At 44.6% G+C, this 17,893-nt stretch overlaps 2 protein-coding genes across 4 annotated transcripts in view; both read right to left on the bottom strand.

The window, feature by feature from the left end:
• The window catches only part of NRG1 (neuregulin 1), a 111,496-nt gene extending 96,691 nt beyond the window's left edge, over positions 1-14,805 (bottom strand). For all 3 annotated transcript variants that reach the window (XM_068423029.1, XM_068423030.1, XM_068423031.1), the window contains exon 1: positions 14,178-14,805. In XM_068423029.1, the coding sequence (XP_068279130.1) occupies positions 14,178-14,805 (628 nt within the window). The remainder of the gene's footprint in view (positions 1-14,177) is intronic.
• A 452-nt stretch (positions 14,806-15,257) lies between these two features.
• LOC137676317 (uncharacterized) lies at positions 15,258-15,419 on the bottom strand. The gene has a single exon (XM_068423032.1). The coding sequence runs from the start codon at positions 15,417-15,419 to the stop codon at positions 15,258-15,260; it is 162 nt and encodes a 53-aa protein (XP_068279133.1).
• Positions 15,420-17,893: the final 2,474 nt, after the last annotated feature.

The following is a 17,893-nucleotide window of genomic DNA, read 5'->3' as shown; positions in this document are numbered from 1 at the left end:
CTCCCAGAGCAGCGCTGTGGGGACTGCCCTCCCTCCTGGTCACTGGGCTGGCACCCTGCCACCGCCGCAGCGACAAGGCAGCAGACCCTCCACAGCTCCTCTTCCTCCCCACCACCACGCTCCTCCATCCAGCAGAGAGTGGGCTCCTTCCTCTCCCGGCCCAAGAAGAAGAGCCATGTGGTGACTGCTGCCCGGGGAGGAGGTGGTGGGGCGAAGGTCATTCCTGCAACCTTGCTTTGTGCAAGTCAAGGCTGCTAAATTTAATGGGGCTCCGGCAGTGACTGAGGAACTGAGGTCTGTACCCATACTATACACAAGACTGAAAAAACAGCCATGGGAGCAGACAGTGTTCAATAGACCAGCTGATTTTGCGTATTTATACACAAAAATTGAAACTAGCAAAGGTTTGGAAAGAAGCAATCAATCTCTATTAAAAACAGACAAACAAAAAAAAGAAAACAAAACCAGAAACAAACACAAATAAACAAACAGGCCCTGCAGCTGCTTGAGGTTCAGCCAAAGGGTGAACAAGTCTTAGACATTCAAAGCTCTCAACTTTGGGAAAAGTTATCCCCAGACTTTGGCTAAATTGTCAGTTGTCAAATGTCAATGAAGTGCAATGTTGCTTTTATTTTTTTCTGAAGGAAGCTGTTAGCTAACAGTCTATTACATTCAATGAAGCAATGACAGAAAAACAGCCTAACTTGAAATGTCAGGATCTGATTTTGTTTACATTTATTACTTCTATTTTTAGCAATAAATTCCAGAAAGGAATGTCTTTTAACAGTGAAGACGTCTTCCTACGTATTTTAAACAATATTTCTTATCACAAACTAAAAAAAACAAACCTCTAGAACTGAAGGATTCTGGAATGATTTTTGCTTTGTTGTATCTTTATGCAGCCATATTTACTACCCTTTATTTGTGATTTTTCTCCCCTTTCTTCCTGGATTTTCATTAGTATGCGGTACCCTTTAGAGTGGACAGCTGCCTCTCAGGCTGCGGGACTTCATTCTTGGTGCTGCCACAGGTTTCCTCTGTGATACTGGGTAAATCACAGAGGCCTCTGTAAGAGGAGCTGTTGGCACTCAGACACTGTGAATTCACCCAAGCAAGGCAAAACATTTGTAAACTGTCACCTACGATGTTATTATTGACTCACGCTCTGTAGAACAGAGCTGGTGAGTATATTTCCTTAGTTCTCTCCCAGAGTCTGCAGACTGCTGTCAAAATGTGTGTTGGGGGGTGCTAATGGAAGATCAGTCTGTTACGGTTCTCTTTGTCTCATGCCATGCAAACTGGGGTCCTAGCTGGTCCTGCAGCATTCTTTGCCTATGCCAGCAGCGGCATTGCAAACCTCACAGCACCAGCCCTATGGCAATGCAGGCTAACAGTGTGAACAAAAGTCTGCAGCAACATCCTTCTCTGCTTGCAGGTCTGGATATTCCTACACCCGTCCCCCTGATGCTTTCAAAGGAGAAGGTGAAGTGCCCCCCATAGCACAGCTTCGTGTGGTCCAGCTCAGGAATATCTCCCTCCACCTTGAAACCTGAACAACCTCCCCAGGATCTAGGTACTGTCCAGCACGCATCCCAAAGGGCTGGCATGCACCGCAGTGACGTTTCAATCACAATCGCCATTTCCCCTTCAGACTGAAGCCCATTAGCTGCTAAACTAGGCTACTTCCCAGTGCTCAGCTGAAGGAAGCAGTTTGTTGGGAGTATAATCAATCTTACCACAAAATTCTGGCTGGTACTCTCTCAGGTGATTAAACAGTCACACGGGAGAAAAATGACACAATTCAAGGGCTGCTCTTAACTGATCTAGGACATGAAAAATGAAAAGTGTCACTATATTACTTTGACTCCCTTACATCACCACCCCCAAAAAGGAGCCATGAAGTGCAGCCTCTCCGTGATGGACTTATGCATAATTCAAAACACGAGTTGCCTTCAGAAGCAGATCTCTGGGTCCGAGTCTGATGAGAATGCCAAGCAACACGAGCTTCAAGGCTTCTCAAACAATGAAAAGGGCAGATCACTAACAGTGCGAGAAAATGAAGCACAGGAAAGACTAAGGTTGAGATCACACATGGGAAGCCACAAACTGACAACTTTAAAACCTTTGTTAGCAAGTGAACATCCCCAGAAGCTCTCATAGTTTTACAGATATCTCTAGATTTGTGGTCCTTCTGCTACATAGTTTTCTTGTGCTTTAGGAATATTCTTCATAGAGCTCCCCACAAGAATGGAACATAATGCTCTTTAAATTAGCAGAATTTAAAGCAGAATTAGTGTTAGATTTCAAGTGGTCATTCCAAGATTTCAAACGAGCATTCCAAGGTTTCTTCTATTTTTACATACAAGCCCAGAGAGGTTGAGCTGCAACTGGAAAGGTAGAGAGGATTTCAATCCTGAATGCACCACAAGGTAAAGCAAAGGCCAGTGCAGCTGAATTGCCCATTAGTTTTCAGTGAAAATTAGAGTCAGCATGTAGGTAAAGAGTCCTTTCAAGTAATTATTGTAAACATGAAGAAATCTGCATTCACCCAAAGTCACAGAGGGTGGGATTCGAATTTGCTAAAGCTTCTCTCTTGATGAGACTGCAATATGAATCAGTCACCTTGGGGTAGTAGTTACCATGGTGCAATTGTTGACATCACTGGTTGGGACATGCATTCTTCCCGAATGGTTGGTGGAGGTCAGTTAACCCCCAAAGTAAAAATTCCAGCAGTTGAACAGGTTTATTCTTAAAAATACTGTGGTTAATTTCTAGCTTGAATAATCTATTTTCAGGTCACTCTCACACGATGCAGTGTTTCCTTGACGGATCTGAACACCCCGAATTTTTGCTTATATGACTTGTCATTACACAAAAGTCATGGTCAAGTCATTTGTCCGATCTTTCTCTATTGACTGACATTTTTAAGTCTTCCTCTGCAGGGGCAGTATTTACATGACTTGGAACAGCATTTGCAAGCTGTATTTTTTAAAAACTTTGCCAGTGTTTTTGCTAAGTCATTATTTTGGATTAATTATCCAGAATATTTTGCCACTATGCCATCACCATTTGTAAAACAGAGTAATGTATGAAAATTAATATATGAATAAAATGTAAGTTAACATCAGACAGTAGCATTGGTATACCCATTTGTTAAAATCAATGTGTATTAGCATCCTGAAAGTATCAGTAACAGCCCTGGGAAGATATTACAGATAATCTGCAAAAGCAAAAGCAGAGCATAATGACATATTACTCTGCCACTCGGGGAACCTGCTAAATATTTGTTAGGGGCAAGTCAATTTAGATACCAAATTCTTCCCTGAATGCTAGCATACTGACATGCCATGCTCACTGGATCTCAGTCCTGTTCAGGAAGCATCAGAATATTTTTCTGTTTTCTTTGTCTTCAGCCCCCTCCCCTGCCAGCTTCTGCCCAGCTAAGTGGCTTGAGGGAACTGATATTTCCTGTGATTCACAGCTAGTAAATCTGCTTCCTGGGCTTGTAGCAGTTATCTGAATACAGTTACAGAACACGTCTTTTTTATCCTTCCTCCAAATTCAGAGAAGGAAAACCAGCACACACTAAACAGTTGATTAGCAACAATTAGGAAAATTAGAGGGTTGCTTGAAAAGCTACTTATCTGAGAGATGTCCATTAATCTCTACAGCATGGTGAATTCAAACGCTTGGAGCTAGCAACAGAGAGGTTGCTAGCCATGTTCTTGAACCTTCATATGTTCAAAACCCAGCATATTTGTTGGCTTTACTGGCCAGATACCAGTTTATAAAGCAAAAGGAGAATTTTGAGGTATCTTTCTGTTAACTGACTTTGAAGAAAAGCCTCTGTGTGCTAATGCATTTACTGGCTTTTTGATCCTGAAACACAGCCTTTCTTTGCACACAGAATACATACGCGGCCAAACATCCTGAAAATTACATAGCTGAAGGAGTTTGCAAAAATTGTTACTGATAACCTTCAAAATCTTTTAATGCTATCACTAAATCAAAGTCTCCAAAAAGTAAGGTGGGCTGATGAACCTCCATGAGGCAGTGGCTGGAGCACACCAAGGGCTTTTGAACAAAGTGGTAGGAGGGAATTCAATGAGGGAATTCAATGACAGAGAGCCACTTGGCAGCATTTGCTGCACAGGCAGAGCAGAGTGGCTCCAGCCCCTGGGGACACTCGGTAAAGCAGGGTGCAAAGGGCATTGCCTTGGATCTTGGTGTCAGTGAGGAGCCCGTGCTAAGCATGGCTGGATGGCAAGAGGATATGCCCTGCAGAGGTTCCCTTAGAAATGCAGCATGGCCAAAGAATGGATGATTGCATTCATAGTCCAGCCCCTCAGCAGGGGAAAAAGCTGCTTCAGGATCTCCTGCAAGTCCCAGGCAGGCTGCAGGTAGCTGTGGCACTGGGGAAGCAATTCTTCCTGCTTTCTTCCAGTCAAGAAAGCATCAGACCTTCCCTGCTGTCCTGCGCATGGCAGATACAACCATTTCTTCCCAGTTCCCTGGCTCTCTCCTGGCTACTTAACGATGTTCCTCTCTTGCCAGTATGAACTCAAGCTGCTCCAAGCCCCTGTATCAACACAGCAGGAAGCTTTTCATCATCCCTTTTATCCTGTGCTCTTTAATTCCTAAAACCCTAACAACACAGGGTTAGTTCGTTCCCTGACCAGCGCAGACTAGATACAGAAATGATCATTCTTCCATTGCCCTGCAGTTGTCTCTCTCACCCTGATACACTTCATTTCCCTTACTAAGGCAGTATTACCTTCATGCTGCTAACAGTCCTGCTGAGCGCACCCACAGCCCAAGAAATGCTATTTGAAAATACAAAAATGTCTTGAAAATCCCAGCTATCTTGAAATTATTAGCCATTGTGACTTTCTTGATATGATCATGCTCATGAATTCCCATGTCCTGTGACGATAAAAGATGCTTGTGCATCATGCGACCCTACCAGGCTGCATCCGTGCAGCAGACCCTCTGCAGGACAGAAATGCAAGAGAATCCATCACATAAGCAAAGTGTCTTTAAGCTGGGTAGACAGGAGCAATGCACAAACACCAAATCCTTCCCTCCCACAAAGCCATGCTCTTGGGCTGTTTCTGCTTTTGGAAGGAAGATCCAAATGTGGCAGAAGATGAGACAATATGAAGGGCAAACCGATGCAGTGGTCCTTGGGCCAACAATGGGAGAAGTGTCAGCAGGGCACAGGGGGAGAAATCTTTGAAAGCATGTGCAGAAGTCAGGCAAACAGGGGAGCCTGCACAGTTAAAACCATTTAGCTGACCTGTTCGCCCAAGAAGCCTTGCTAAGGGCATCCTTCAGAGCAAGACAGAACCAGCTGGGGAATAAGAGAATCACAGAATCACAGAATCAACCAGGTTGGAAGAGACCTCAGGGATCACTGAGTCCAACCATTGCCCTGACACACCCTGTCAACTAGACCATGGCACTAAGTGCCATGTCCAGTCTTTTCTTAAACACATCCAGAGATGGTGACTCCACCACCTCCCTGAGTAGCCCCTTCCAATGTCTAATGACCCTTTCTGAGAAGAAATTCTTCCTATTGTCCAACCTGAACCTCCCCTGGCGAAGCTTGAGGCTGAACTCCTCCTAGAATGCACACATTATTATTACACAGGAGAACTGAAACTCCTCCTAAAATGCACACATTATTACCAAGGATGGGCGATATTGGTCTCTTCTTCCCTTGACTGACCCTTAGGGTTGTTGTTCCACCCCAGTAAGAAGCAGCATGACACCCTGAGGGCCAGGAAGCAGAACAGTGAGGGCCCCTGCATTTGTGAGACCTTGCTCTTTTGCTCTGACTGGACATCATTACTTACTTGCTGTTTAAAATACTAAACAGACACTGGTGCTAGTTCCTGTATCTTGGGTGCTTCTGAACAGTGACTGAGACACTGAACAGTTTTTGTCCTTCATTGGGATTTTGGTCTAGCCCCTGTATAAGTATCATATCAAAATTACAGCTCTATTTATCTGAAAACTGAGAAAGCGTGAAGGGGGATGAAATAATTCAAGGACTGAAAACAATTCCTTCCATGGGGAGAATTATGGAGCTCATCTTGCCTGTCCTGTCAAAAAGACTTATCCAAAGCTGAGCTGATTACAGTGTATGTGCACCTTTGTGAGGGGAAAATACACGGCACGGTAGAGCTTTTTAATCTAGGAGAGAAAGGTGTAAATGAATGAATGACCAGAATACAAACACATATTTGCAAAGTCAAAGTAAGTGGTTCTGTTTAAAAGAGAAGCTAGAATAAGGGAAAAGGCAGACACTGTCCTGCTCTCAGTCTTCACACCACAGCCAGGGGAGTCTGGAAGAAACCTTGGTCAGGAGGATGCTCTGTGTCATATAGATCATGGACCAGAGCATCCCAATGCTCTGCTAGGTCTTACAGGGCTACGGACCTGAGAACCTTTATGCCAGTGAAAATTCAGGCCATTTCATTGAAGCTGAAAAACTAAATTAACTATCCAGATTAGTTAGAGTGAAAAGCGTAACTTTCTCTTCTCAAGACCCAGTTCCAGCAGCTTTACACTAGCTTTCAGTTACCACCTTAGAAGATTCAAGTCATCTTTCATGAGCTTGGAGTCTTTTCTTCTCTTTTGCATAAGAGAAAGGCTTTTGAACGAGCTTGATACTCTTTTTTTCTCCTTTGATCTGTCTAATCATATGAATTAATTGACTGTTAAAAATTGTAAAATTCAAATCTCTTTCAGGAATTTCATAGAAATACAGAACTATGTCACGAATCATGCTTAAGATTATAGCTTCATATACTCCCCCCCGTGCCATGTGACTACCAACCCAGTATTGATTTCCTTTCATCTCAAAAACTGAAGCGATATTCATTGCCAAAATAAAAAGCTGTCGGAGTTATGAGAATGCACTGCCAGCAAGTTCCAGGATGAAGCATAGATATAAAAAAGTGGGGGAGGGGGGAGGGAAAGCATATGTAAAAAAGCTGGATATACTCTGCAAGAAGATATATATTAAAATAAGGCTTTCATAATAAAACAATACAGGAGCAAAGGTAATAGATGGATGCCACAATACCACCGATCTTGTCCAGAGCTGGATGGACCTTGGCACTGGTTTAGCTTAGAGCAGCCCTGAGTGGTGGCCAGGCATGTCCCACTGGATTTGTTCCCACCCATTTTTCCGCAGCTAAAACCTTTCCTTTTCTCTCAGTGACTAAAACTATATTGGGGATGAAGGGGTAGGGATGAGAGACAGGATCAGACAGGACAGGATGTAAATAAGCAGACATTCCACTGCCCAAAAATAATGCATAGGTATTTCTCCCTTGCTGCTTTCAACAGCTCTCTAATTGCCAAACAACGGCCATGCTCAGGCTCTTGAGTTTAATGTGTACCTCCTACTGAGGCTGGTGCTTCATATAACATTTTAACGTGAAAGATAAAGATGCAATTCACAGTGCTTACTCTCCAGGAAACTGGACTCCCTGCAGTATGAACAGTAAAGGTAGCCCTGTGCCTACTACAAAGCAATCCACAAAAAGGCAGCGCCCACTCCTCTCCATGGTCTGCCTGGGGAACAAAAGGGCAGAAGCCCGTAGCAGGAGATACTCTAAAACCACCTACCCGTCTCCAAAGCTATGCACCATGACTCAGTCCCTCCTTGATTTCACGTGGCCTGAACACAACCTGAAGCACAAAGACTCCTGTCTTTGCTTAACTCAGTACTCTGTGGCAAAAAAGACATCTTTGGGTCCAAACAGATCTGAATTCCTCAAAGAAAACAGTTTTCTTCCCTCGGTCAGAGAAAGTGTTTTCTCCTTACACTGCCCCATCCTAGGTGAAGCAGGCTTTTTCCTTTCAGAAGTCTTTCGTTACCTGCTGTGGCATCTTCTAGGGCTGTCTGCCCTTTCCCGACAGAGAGCCAGAGCAGTCTCCGTTCAGGTACTGTCTGCAGTAGATTGGCATCACATGTGCTCTCCCTGAACCAGCTGCCTCATTGCATTGCTATTGATTCCGAGTTGGATTTCTGCAGCAAATCTATTGCACTTCCATTAGCAAGACTGCAAATGATGAAAACGTTCATTTATATCATTCCAGCTCTGCATCACAATTAACCTGCTACTGAGCCTCCAGAAAGCCAAATTCTGCCTTCTCATCTGATGCTGAGAAAGTTACCCAGGGTTTCTCTGCACCTGGAAGTTAGACACTGCAAATCTGAGGTGGGCTGCTGTGTGCGTTCATGTGCAGAGTGCATGAATAGGAAATAAAACATTTCACTTAAAAGTACAATAGATACTGAAGGATGATAATTTCAGCCCCCTGCAGCAGAAATCGAAACCCTGGGTTTTGTTACAACATCAATTTTTAATCAGTTTTACTTAGAAACTTATGATGTAGTACAGTCCCAGATGTCATTTTTAATAAAGAAACAATGGCCATATACTCCATATAACTATTGTATTTTCTATACTTATATATGCATATGTATATAAATGAGGCAGGAGATCATGCTGAAGTTCTATGTAGCATGAATACATAAATTATTCTCAGTCAATTTTACAAAGTAAAAAAAGCTTTTAAAAAGAAATACAAGTGCAGACTACTATTTTGCACTGAGAAATTCAGGCTGTTATTAAGAGAAAGTATTTCAGAAAATACTGCTTTTTCTCCAACGTGTTCTGTGCATGATGCGTGGTGCATGAAAGAAAAAACATACCCATGAGGTAGTTTTGAAAGCCATAAATTTGGGGTGCTTGTCCAAGAGAAAGAAATGCAGGATGGATCAGTTCAGTCCTCTGCATGTTAAATAAAATAACTGTTTCTATGCAGGCAACGGATGTTACAAAGCAAGATGGTAGAGATACAAAAAGAAACAAAACAATAAACTTGTCTGAACAAACTCTGTGCTTGTTGAGGGTATTTTAAGGACAGTGTGACTAACTGGGCTGGGGAGAGGAAGTCTCAGTTATCACTTTAGAAGGCTTAATGGATCTGAACTCCCTAAAAATTGCAGAGTCTTATGCATCTCACCCCATCAGTCCCAATCCCACTTTACTCTGAGTGTTCCTGACACAAGTATATACATCTGTAAACCACTATGACCTTGGGACCACAGAGAAAGAAGTGTTTCAGGGAAATACAGACTCGCTGGCTCAGTACAGTGGCACTTGCTTTGTTGCTGCTTGTTAGTGGGGGCCCAGTTGTGTCTCCAGGGCTTACTGAGATCAGTGTCTCTTTATTACGCACTTGAGTTAGGCTCAGAACTTGTCTGGTATCTTAACTGTGATTAATTATAACTTCCCTGTGACAAGACATTGTTAATTCACAGGACATGTCAAAGAAAAGTCATGCCTTTCAAAAGGAGTCTTCATACTGTGTAGCAGACATTTAACTTAGAAACTGAATTCCAAGGTTAGTCTCCCTATACACTCGTTGGAGAAAGAGAGTTAACTCCTGCTAGACTCACGCTGGGAATCGCCTGGGGGAGGTCTCTTTCTTTGCACTGAACAGGAAGCTGAAGGCTGCCTAGCCTCCTAATGCAGGCACTTAAGTGAGGTGTCTGAAGCTAATCAACATCAATACTGTATCAGAAATGGAGCAACATCTGCTTTAAGGTGCTCTCCTCTTGCATCTTCAACCTTTGGGGAAAAAGCAATCTCCCTTGTGGCGCTGCCCTGCATAGTAACAGTGAGCATGGAAAAGGCTGGTATATAGCCTGTGCTGTATCATCTGCTCCCCCCTCCTGTGAGTACAGTCCCCTGCGGCTCCCTGAGACATCCCCGACCTTGACACTTTCAGAGGCTGCCAGGCATGGACTCAACCCTACGGCGGCACTGTGATGGGGATTGGAACTGCAGAACATGGGTCAGACTTGGACTGTTTCAAGAAAAAGAATAAACACGATGTGAAGCTGCTATGAACAAACCCTTGCTGTCCATAAATTAAAGCCTTCAGCTGGGCTGCAGCACCTATAACTGCAGGGAAAATCTCCCTCGAGCCTGCCGCAGAAGTAAAACACAGACCTTCGCAAATCACTGTATATAGGACAAAGGACATCAAATGCTGAGCTAAGAAAAAACAAGTGGAGGTGAAAGAGGCAGAGAGAAACTGCAAGGAGTATTTACAGTATGATACCAAAACAAGGGACAGGCTGGTTTTCTTTCCATTTTTCCGATCCCTAGCTCTAAAAAGATACCAGAAATTCAGCCATTGTGCCTGGATAACTTTGGAAGAGAGCTGAGACCATTTCCTAGGTAAACGCCCACTACCAGTTCTCGGAGGCACTCTTTTAACACTTTTTCCACCAAGGATGAGAAAGCAGCAGCCTTTGCTGATGCTGGCCCAGCACACCTGGAGTGGCAGCAGAAATCAGAAACACGAGAAAGGATCAGTCTCAGCCAGGGGTGTCTGACAGCAGTGCACAGCCCTTTCTTCACTTTGCCACGTTTTCCAGGCGAGGGCTAGCACTGGTGAGGTAGGAGGGAGCCCTGCCTGTTCCCATGGGTCATGCACAGGTCCAGTGCTGCATCCATCCACCCACCCCTACATGTTATGGCCAGCACAACTCAGTGGGCACAGAGGTAGAGAGATGCAGATGTGCCTGTTGGTCACCTGCTGGCCACCAGCATGGTGTGAGGCATGCAGCTGGCCCACCAGTGCACGGCACCCGAGGTGGCCAGGGAAGTCAAAAGTGGAAAGGACGCAGGGGCAGCACGGCTGTTTGTTGGCCTTTTGCCCTTTTCACTGGGAACCCCACTCCAGCAAAGACCTTGTCTACCTCCTGCCCTGTCCTTGTGTGCCCTGTGGCACCTCACCAAGTCAGGAGAGATGTGATCCCAAAGCCAAGGGCTCGGGCACCTCTGCTTCAGGGCAGAGCCAAAATGCGGGAATGCTGCACTCCTTTGGCAGAATGGTCACCTCAGAAAGGCAATCCCACACGGACCTTGGACAGTGGTTTTGGGGGAAATCTGCTTCAACGGAAGGAGAAGACAGTGGGAAGACCTGTAAAGAGTGAAGTGGTTGGTTTGCAGATGTATAGACGCGGTTATTACCGAAACACAGTTTTGACGGTACTACAGAGCCGCGTGTATTACCAGCCTGGGTAAAGGGTGGAATTGTATTTAAACGTGATGGTGTAGGAAGAAGTAAAATTTAGCTCCCAAACTGTGCTAGTGCTTTTACAATCTGCATGTCTTCTCAGAGGGAGGTAGGTTGTAGGTTCGTGAGTAATATCATATCCTGCTTGTAATGAAATCTTCTCTGGTGTAATTATGGTAAGATTGACACGCTCCCTAAATATGGGAGTGCTTTAGAACATTCACCTTTCCTTTCTGTTTCAGCAAAGGAGGAATGATATTACAATACAAAACAGAAACCAAACAGAAAGGAAGAGATTATTTCTGTATTGATAAAGGGCAAAGTATAATAATAGGAGTGAGACCCGTCTTGAATCTAATGCACCAGATACAATTACTAGGATTGTCTCTCTTCTGCTTTCTCTCCCAGGCTCCAGGAGAAAGAAGAATCAATTAGCTCTCAGCAGACTATGACCTTGAAGTATACAGCTTTAAGGGGAATATGCCGAGTAAGACAGAAAAGAGAGGAGAAGAGAAAAGGATTTAGAAACTCATGGAAGAGCCTGGTTCAGAAACAATATATCAGCCACAGAATATGAGATGTCAGTTCTTTTTTATTTCTACACTGGAAAAAAAATATCAGCACAAAAGGGGCTTTCTGGAAATAAGTTACCTCACTCTGCCTGAAATGGAAAAAAGAACACTGAGAGTCAAAAGAAGGGACAGTCCAATTTGCAGATGCTACTTTCCAAGCCATCTCTCTGAGAATTTTATAGCTGTCAAAGGCAATCATAAAAAAAGAAGTTATCACTGATGCAATCTGTCAACCTCTCCAACATATCTTGCTCTACATAAAACACAATGATGTGTTTGAAATGCAGCTGTTTGAAAAACTCCAAGATAGTGTTTTTAGAGCTGTCCAAAAAGTTATTTTCATGCCTCTTTGAATTCTTAGGCAGATCTTCTGCAATGTACTTTTCCAGCTATGTTTTCTTATTTTTCTTTGCAGGGAATTGTAGCCCCTTGCCATAGTCATAATTACGTGCCACAGTTAGAATAAATACTTTCTACACAACCTTCTACCTCAGAGCAAACCAAACTTGACCCGCTGCCAGTTCTCCCTCTCCTTTCAGTCTGTATCTGTCTGGAAGTCTATGATGCCTTACAACACATTATCTTAAGAAAATTAAGGCAACAGTAAAAAAACCACCTCAACCCAATCACCTAATTTCTGGACAACCATTTCTTCCCCAGATATGAGCAGATCTGAATGCAGATAGCAGCTTTTTGTCAGTGACTGCTCCAAAGAATCTTCCCCCCTCCCCCGCCTTCATTCACTTCAGAGATGGAAGTTAGCAGGTTATTGGTAAAGGCTTGCCTCATGTGGAAATTCAAGAGGGTGAGGGTTGTCCTGGCCTAAGTAGCTTTTGGTTGCTTCTCCCTCTCGCATGAAAGAGGTCATTTTGATTGGATGATGGTCCTTGGTCACTTCATGAAGTAAAAAGTGCTGTTGTATCTTTAATGTCACTTACGATATTTGCACTACAAAAAAAAGATTTTCTGCATCAGCAATAAAAAAATCCATCACTTAGTGTAGTTCTATATAACTGCAAAGGTGTTAAGTGTCCCAATAATTCAAGTAATATCTTACCTCGCACAAACAAAGCCCCCTGTCATTTAACTGCACAGCAATATCTCCCTACTAGACTCTTTCCATCACACAAATTACTTTTAATCCAAAGGCTGGTTGTCACCCATTATCTAAGCAAAAAGCAGCAGGGCTTCTACAGGAATACCTAAAATTTCTTTCAGTGATTCTGGGATTGCTGTTCAGGACTGACTCTCAGCTGGAAGGACCTCCACTGAAATCACTGTAGTTATGCTCATTTTCACCAGCAAGGTGGTTGGCCCAAAATGTTGCATCTAATCCAATTGCCACATATCTATACTGAGTCCAGTCCTGGTGGGCTAAACTCAGTGGCGAACTTCTGGTGACTTCAGGGCTGCAGGGTGAGGTCTAATATGTACCACGAATAAGGTGGCCATCCTGCAGCATTACAGGGAAGGCATGAGGGAGAATAAATGAGATGAGGTCTTGCAAGGCAATTTGCAATGAACAAAATTGCTCATTCTGGTCACTCCAGCTTTCCAAAGGAAACCTCAGCCCTGTGCTCTTGGCACAACGGCATGCTACCTTCTCTTTTACTAGAGTTGCGGAATTTTACACAGCTCAGGAATTGCTGGCTTGACCTGCTCCAGATTTCATGGGTTAAAATGATGAATGTCAAAGACATTACACTTCAGCAATGCGGTATTTTGATGCTTTATGATCGCTACTGAGAAAATAATCCAGGTCCCCTGGATATTTTTTGCTTTAAGGATGAGCAAACACTAATTTGGAAACTGACCCCTCCCGCATCAGCAAGAATGCTTTCCTGAAATGCCCCACAAAAGTCAATGAGGCAATGTCTGAGAAACAGGTTCAACAAGAATCAGCTCCTTGAGAAGGGGAAGGATGCAGAGAAATGTACGCTATGGTCTTAAAAGAAAGGGAAAGTTCATAAGATAACTGCTAAATTAATAATTCCCAGTCTCTAACTCCTTCAAATACGCTGTCGCTCTTTCCCACTGTTCTCCCTGACTGTTTCAGGAGGATGACAGGGATGTTTGCCAACAACAGACTTCAGGAAGGAGGTAGCAGAAGTGCTCTGCAGGCAAGGCAAAGAAAATACACGGAAGATCCATCACAGGATGCAAATTAAATTCATAAGAAAAATATGCTGATAGACCGCGTGGAATTGAAATAAATCACACACATCCGTATAAGTAGATGCAGAGAAAAGGGTGGTACTGGTGCTTTACGAAGTCCCAAAAGAAGCCCTCTTCATTGACATGCGCACCTCAGAACTAAGTTCAGAGGCCCTTAGGTGCTCTCCTCAGAAGACAGCCCATGCTATACCTGTCTTAGCACATTTAAGCTTTGCATGCCAATCACACGTCCCCCTCGAGGACAGCTGCAGAACAGTTAAGTGCCTTTTTTTTTTTCTTGTGGAAGGAAAAACAAAGAAACACATAGCTTCTACTTACAAAGTTTTGGAGTAGCTTGGAGACTGGTTTCTGTTGCTTGCGCCTGAGATGCTGTGGTAGGCTCCAGGGCAGATGGTGACAGCGAAGGTACAGCAGAGGACAACAACCCAACATCTAGGATGCGGTTATACAGAGAAGGCTGGAGGAACGGTTTGGAGGGCACGAACGAGCTGTCAGTTTGCACTGTCACTTCAGCCTTGCTCTTGGGGCTAGGTACAGGGAAGGCTGAGGCATACACCTCCGAAGGCACCCAGGCAGACAGAGCTGTAGGATCCACAGCGCTCTTTGGGTCTTGTCCTATCCTCCCAGGGTCAAGGTGGGTAGGAGAGTCATACTCAAAAATCTTGTCCACAAAGACCCACTTGAGGCCAGCAATGCAGAGGCAAAGGCTGAGCAGGCAAGCCAGGATAGGGGCGAGGCAGATCTTTTCAGAGTTGAGGCAGCCCTTCAGTCGCTCTGCCTCCACGCACACACAGCAGGTCGCAGCAAGGCCTGCTATCCCCTGGACCCTCCTGTCCTCTCTTTGGGTCCCCGGCATGTTCTCCTCAGCCGGGAGCCCGTCGAGGGACGTGTCAGGGCTCAGCTGAGCTGAGGGGCTGGGGAAAGTGTCGGCAGCTACTTCAGACATGTTTTAAGCATCAGCTCTCAAACAGCTCACCTCCAAAAGGCCTTAACTCTATCACAGTCCATTACTGTGAGACACAGACAAAAAGAGATGGTAGTAATAGTCACAGTGCTCTGCAAAAATCACAGAGTGGGAGTCAACAAAAGGTCCGAGCTCGGCAACATCATCCAAACTGGGAGAGGAGTAATGCACAGGAAAACGGAGACCCCCCCCTACCCCTCCTGCCCTTGAGCCCTCTGTTGCTCTCTCTGCCTCTCCGAGGCAAGAGTAGCTTCTCAATTACTGAGTTCCTGTTTGCTGGCCACTTTTATAATTCCTTAAACATCTCTCAAGCAATTCCAGCTCTTCTGTGGGAGGGAAGAAACATCCCCCCAAAAGCAAGCACAACAAAACAAAACAGGGGGAAGGAGGGTGACGAGAGAAAGAAAACCATGAACACCGAACCAATTGACAGATTAAGTGAACCAATAGCCCAGAGCGAAAGGCAAGACTCTCACCTTGAGCATCTGAGGCTGGTATCTGCTTAGACGAGGAAAACAATTGTCATGCAGCAGAAGGAGCAAAAGCAAAATCTGTAACAACAGCGGCAGCAGCAGAAGTGACAGTAGCAGCAGCATCCTGTGGTGTTACAGCGGCGGCTGAAAGAGGCTGAATCATTACAGAGCAGCAGGTGCTCGCTGTCTGAGCATCACTGCAAACAATATCATCGCACAGAGGTTTGAAAGGAAGAGCGATGCCAAGACGGTGGTAACTCCCTTTCTCTCCCCTCCCTCTTTGTCCTTCTTGAGCGCTCATTCACTTTCCTCCTTCCCCCCACACCCCCGCCCCGCTCCCCCAGCCCCCTCGCAGCCTGTTTCCCTGATGTACAGACTCGCTCCTTCCTCCCCTACCCCACCCCCCGCCCTCTGCAGGGCTGGTCTGAAGGAAATCAGTACTCCCAGCAACGCAGGACTGTCAGTGACTTCCTATTTTATCCAATTAGGAGGAATAAAGGCCATCAAATCAAAGGGAGGGAGCGGGCAGGAGGTGCGCGCCCGCCCGCTCCCTCTGCCCAGCCGGAGCGCGGGCGGGGGCGGCGGCCATCGGCGACGCGGTCCTGCGGGCGGGGAGCGGGTGTCGGGGGGAGCAATTCGGCCTGGACTGGGCTCGCTCCCTCTGATACCCGATCTCTCCCTGGGGGAAGACCGCTTTCCAGCAGCAGTTTCTCCCTGCCTGACACCTAGAGACAGCTTTTCTTTCCAAGCCCCTGAGTAAGTTTCATTCACTAGGAATAATGCTGGGATGCATCTTCGGTCAAGCAGAGGGGGAAAAAAAAACCCAAACAAACCATTCCTGCCTCTGACAAATTTGCATGTAAGTTATTACAAAGAGGTTTGCATATTTTTTTTTAATATCCCATTTTCCAACCTCCTTTCCAAAACCAAAAAAGCAAAGACTTCACACTAAAGCCAGCTCCTGAACATACTTTTATGAGCTGGCATGCTGCTAGCATATATCCTCACTCCCCCTCAGGCAAAAAAAAAAAAAAAAAAAAAAAAAAAAAAAAAGAAAAAAATTCAAATAATTTTATTATTAACAAGGCTTCCACTTTGTCTTAAATTTGCCTGTCATTCCTCACCTCTACCAATACCTAGCACTAACTCCCATTTCCATCACTGCAGTGTGATGCAGTGGTAAATCAACAGTCCACTTAACATAATGAAAGTAAGACTAGAATCTGCTCTATTCCCAGTCTCTTCTGTCTCCCACAGAAAAGTACACCTGTGTAACAACAGAGACGTATGTATAAAAGGACAAGGGCTTTTAACACAGTTGCCAGTTCCTTGGACTTTGTGACAACATTTGCATTAAAGATTTCACAGCATGAATCCCCCTGTCTCCTGAGTATAAATGGCTGCAGGATGCATAAGGAAACAACGAATCAAGTGCTACAAATTTCCCTGAACTTATTTTTGCTGGTACCTTAGCCAGGCATCCAAAAGGTAATTTCCCTTCTAGTTATAGATTTTCGGCAGTGACAAAAAAAAGATGTCTTCGCATCTCCGCTCTCTGCCTCCAACTCTCTCCTCCCATTCCCCTGACTTCCATGGGAACTTCAGTAACATAAGCATAAAACAGGTTTATCAAAATCTCAGTGAGTGTTTCCATAGTGTTTCCACAGACTCTCATGTCAAGGACTAATTGATGGATGGATGTCTGATCACAAAGCTTCCTGTGAGGCTGGAAGTGATTACTTCAGCCAGCTGAAGTAATCCCTATGCAACTACATTCAAGTGCCTGGAGCATTTACCTTAAAGCACAGCCAGTGATAACACTTTCTGAAAGAATGTAAAAAGATAAATCATCATACAATCTAGTCTACATTACCACTGAAGTGTCTGGTCTTCAGGTTAATGATGTGATCAGTAACCTCAGACAGAACAACCAGCTTGCATTGCATATTTACATACATGGCTCCTCTTATTACAAAGCACATGTGCTCTTTAGCTGGTAATATTCTGCATGAGTGCAGCCTCTTTCAAGTATCTCAAAATCAATTTCAAACAGCAGTAACAACACAGCCACTGTAGAAAGCGTAACATCACAGCAACATTGTCGTGACAGCTGTGATGGTCTGTGGGTACAAGTACGCAAGGTTTCTAGGGAAGGGATGTATCTTTTATCAGATTAACTGATAAATCTGGGAAAACCAGACGTACTTTCGCACACACAAGCTGCTCCTCAGGTGTGAAGCTGCAGCATCACTCTTCAAAGCACTGTGCAAGTTGAGAAACAGCTGAGACTATTCCTTTCATTGCACAGATGAGATACCACAGTACCTGAATGCTTGGCACAAGTTTTTAAAAATGTCTTGCCTCCCTTGCCTCCCACGTCTAATTTTTCAACCTTCCTATTTCCAGTAAGACAACTTTCAGCTGATGCTGCTCTGAGCTTGTGTTTAATCCACTGCCCTGTCCACATCTTCCCTGCGCTGGCCTTCCAGGCAAACTAACCTGTGTTCAATCTCCTATAATCTTCACTACTCGCTAGCCTATCCACATTTAATTGCTCTCCTTTAAATTACGTTTCTGCTTTGCTCACATCTTTCTGG

This window comes from Nyctibius grandis, chromosome Z (assembly GCF_013368605.1).
Source record: "Nyctibius grandis isolate bNycGra1 chromosome Z, bNycGra1.pri, whole genome shotgun sequence".
NCBI lineage: Eukaryota > Metazoa > Chordata > Aves > Nyctibiiformes > Nyctibiidae > Nyctibius > Nyctibius grandis.
Note: the sequence above shows the minus strand (reverse complement) of the source record. Positions and strands in the feature narration are given on the sequence as shown.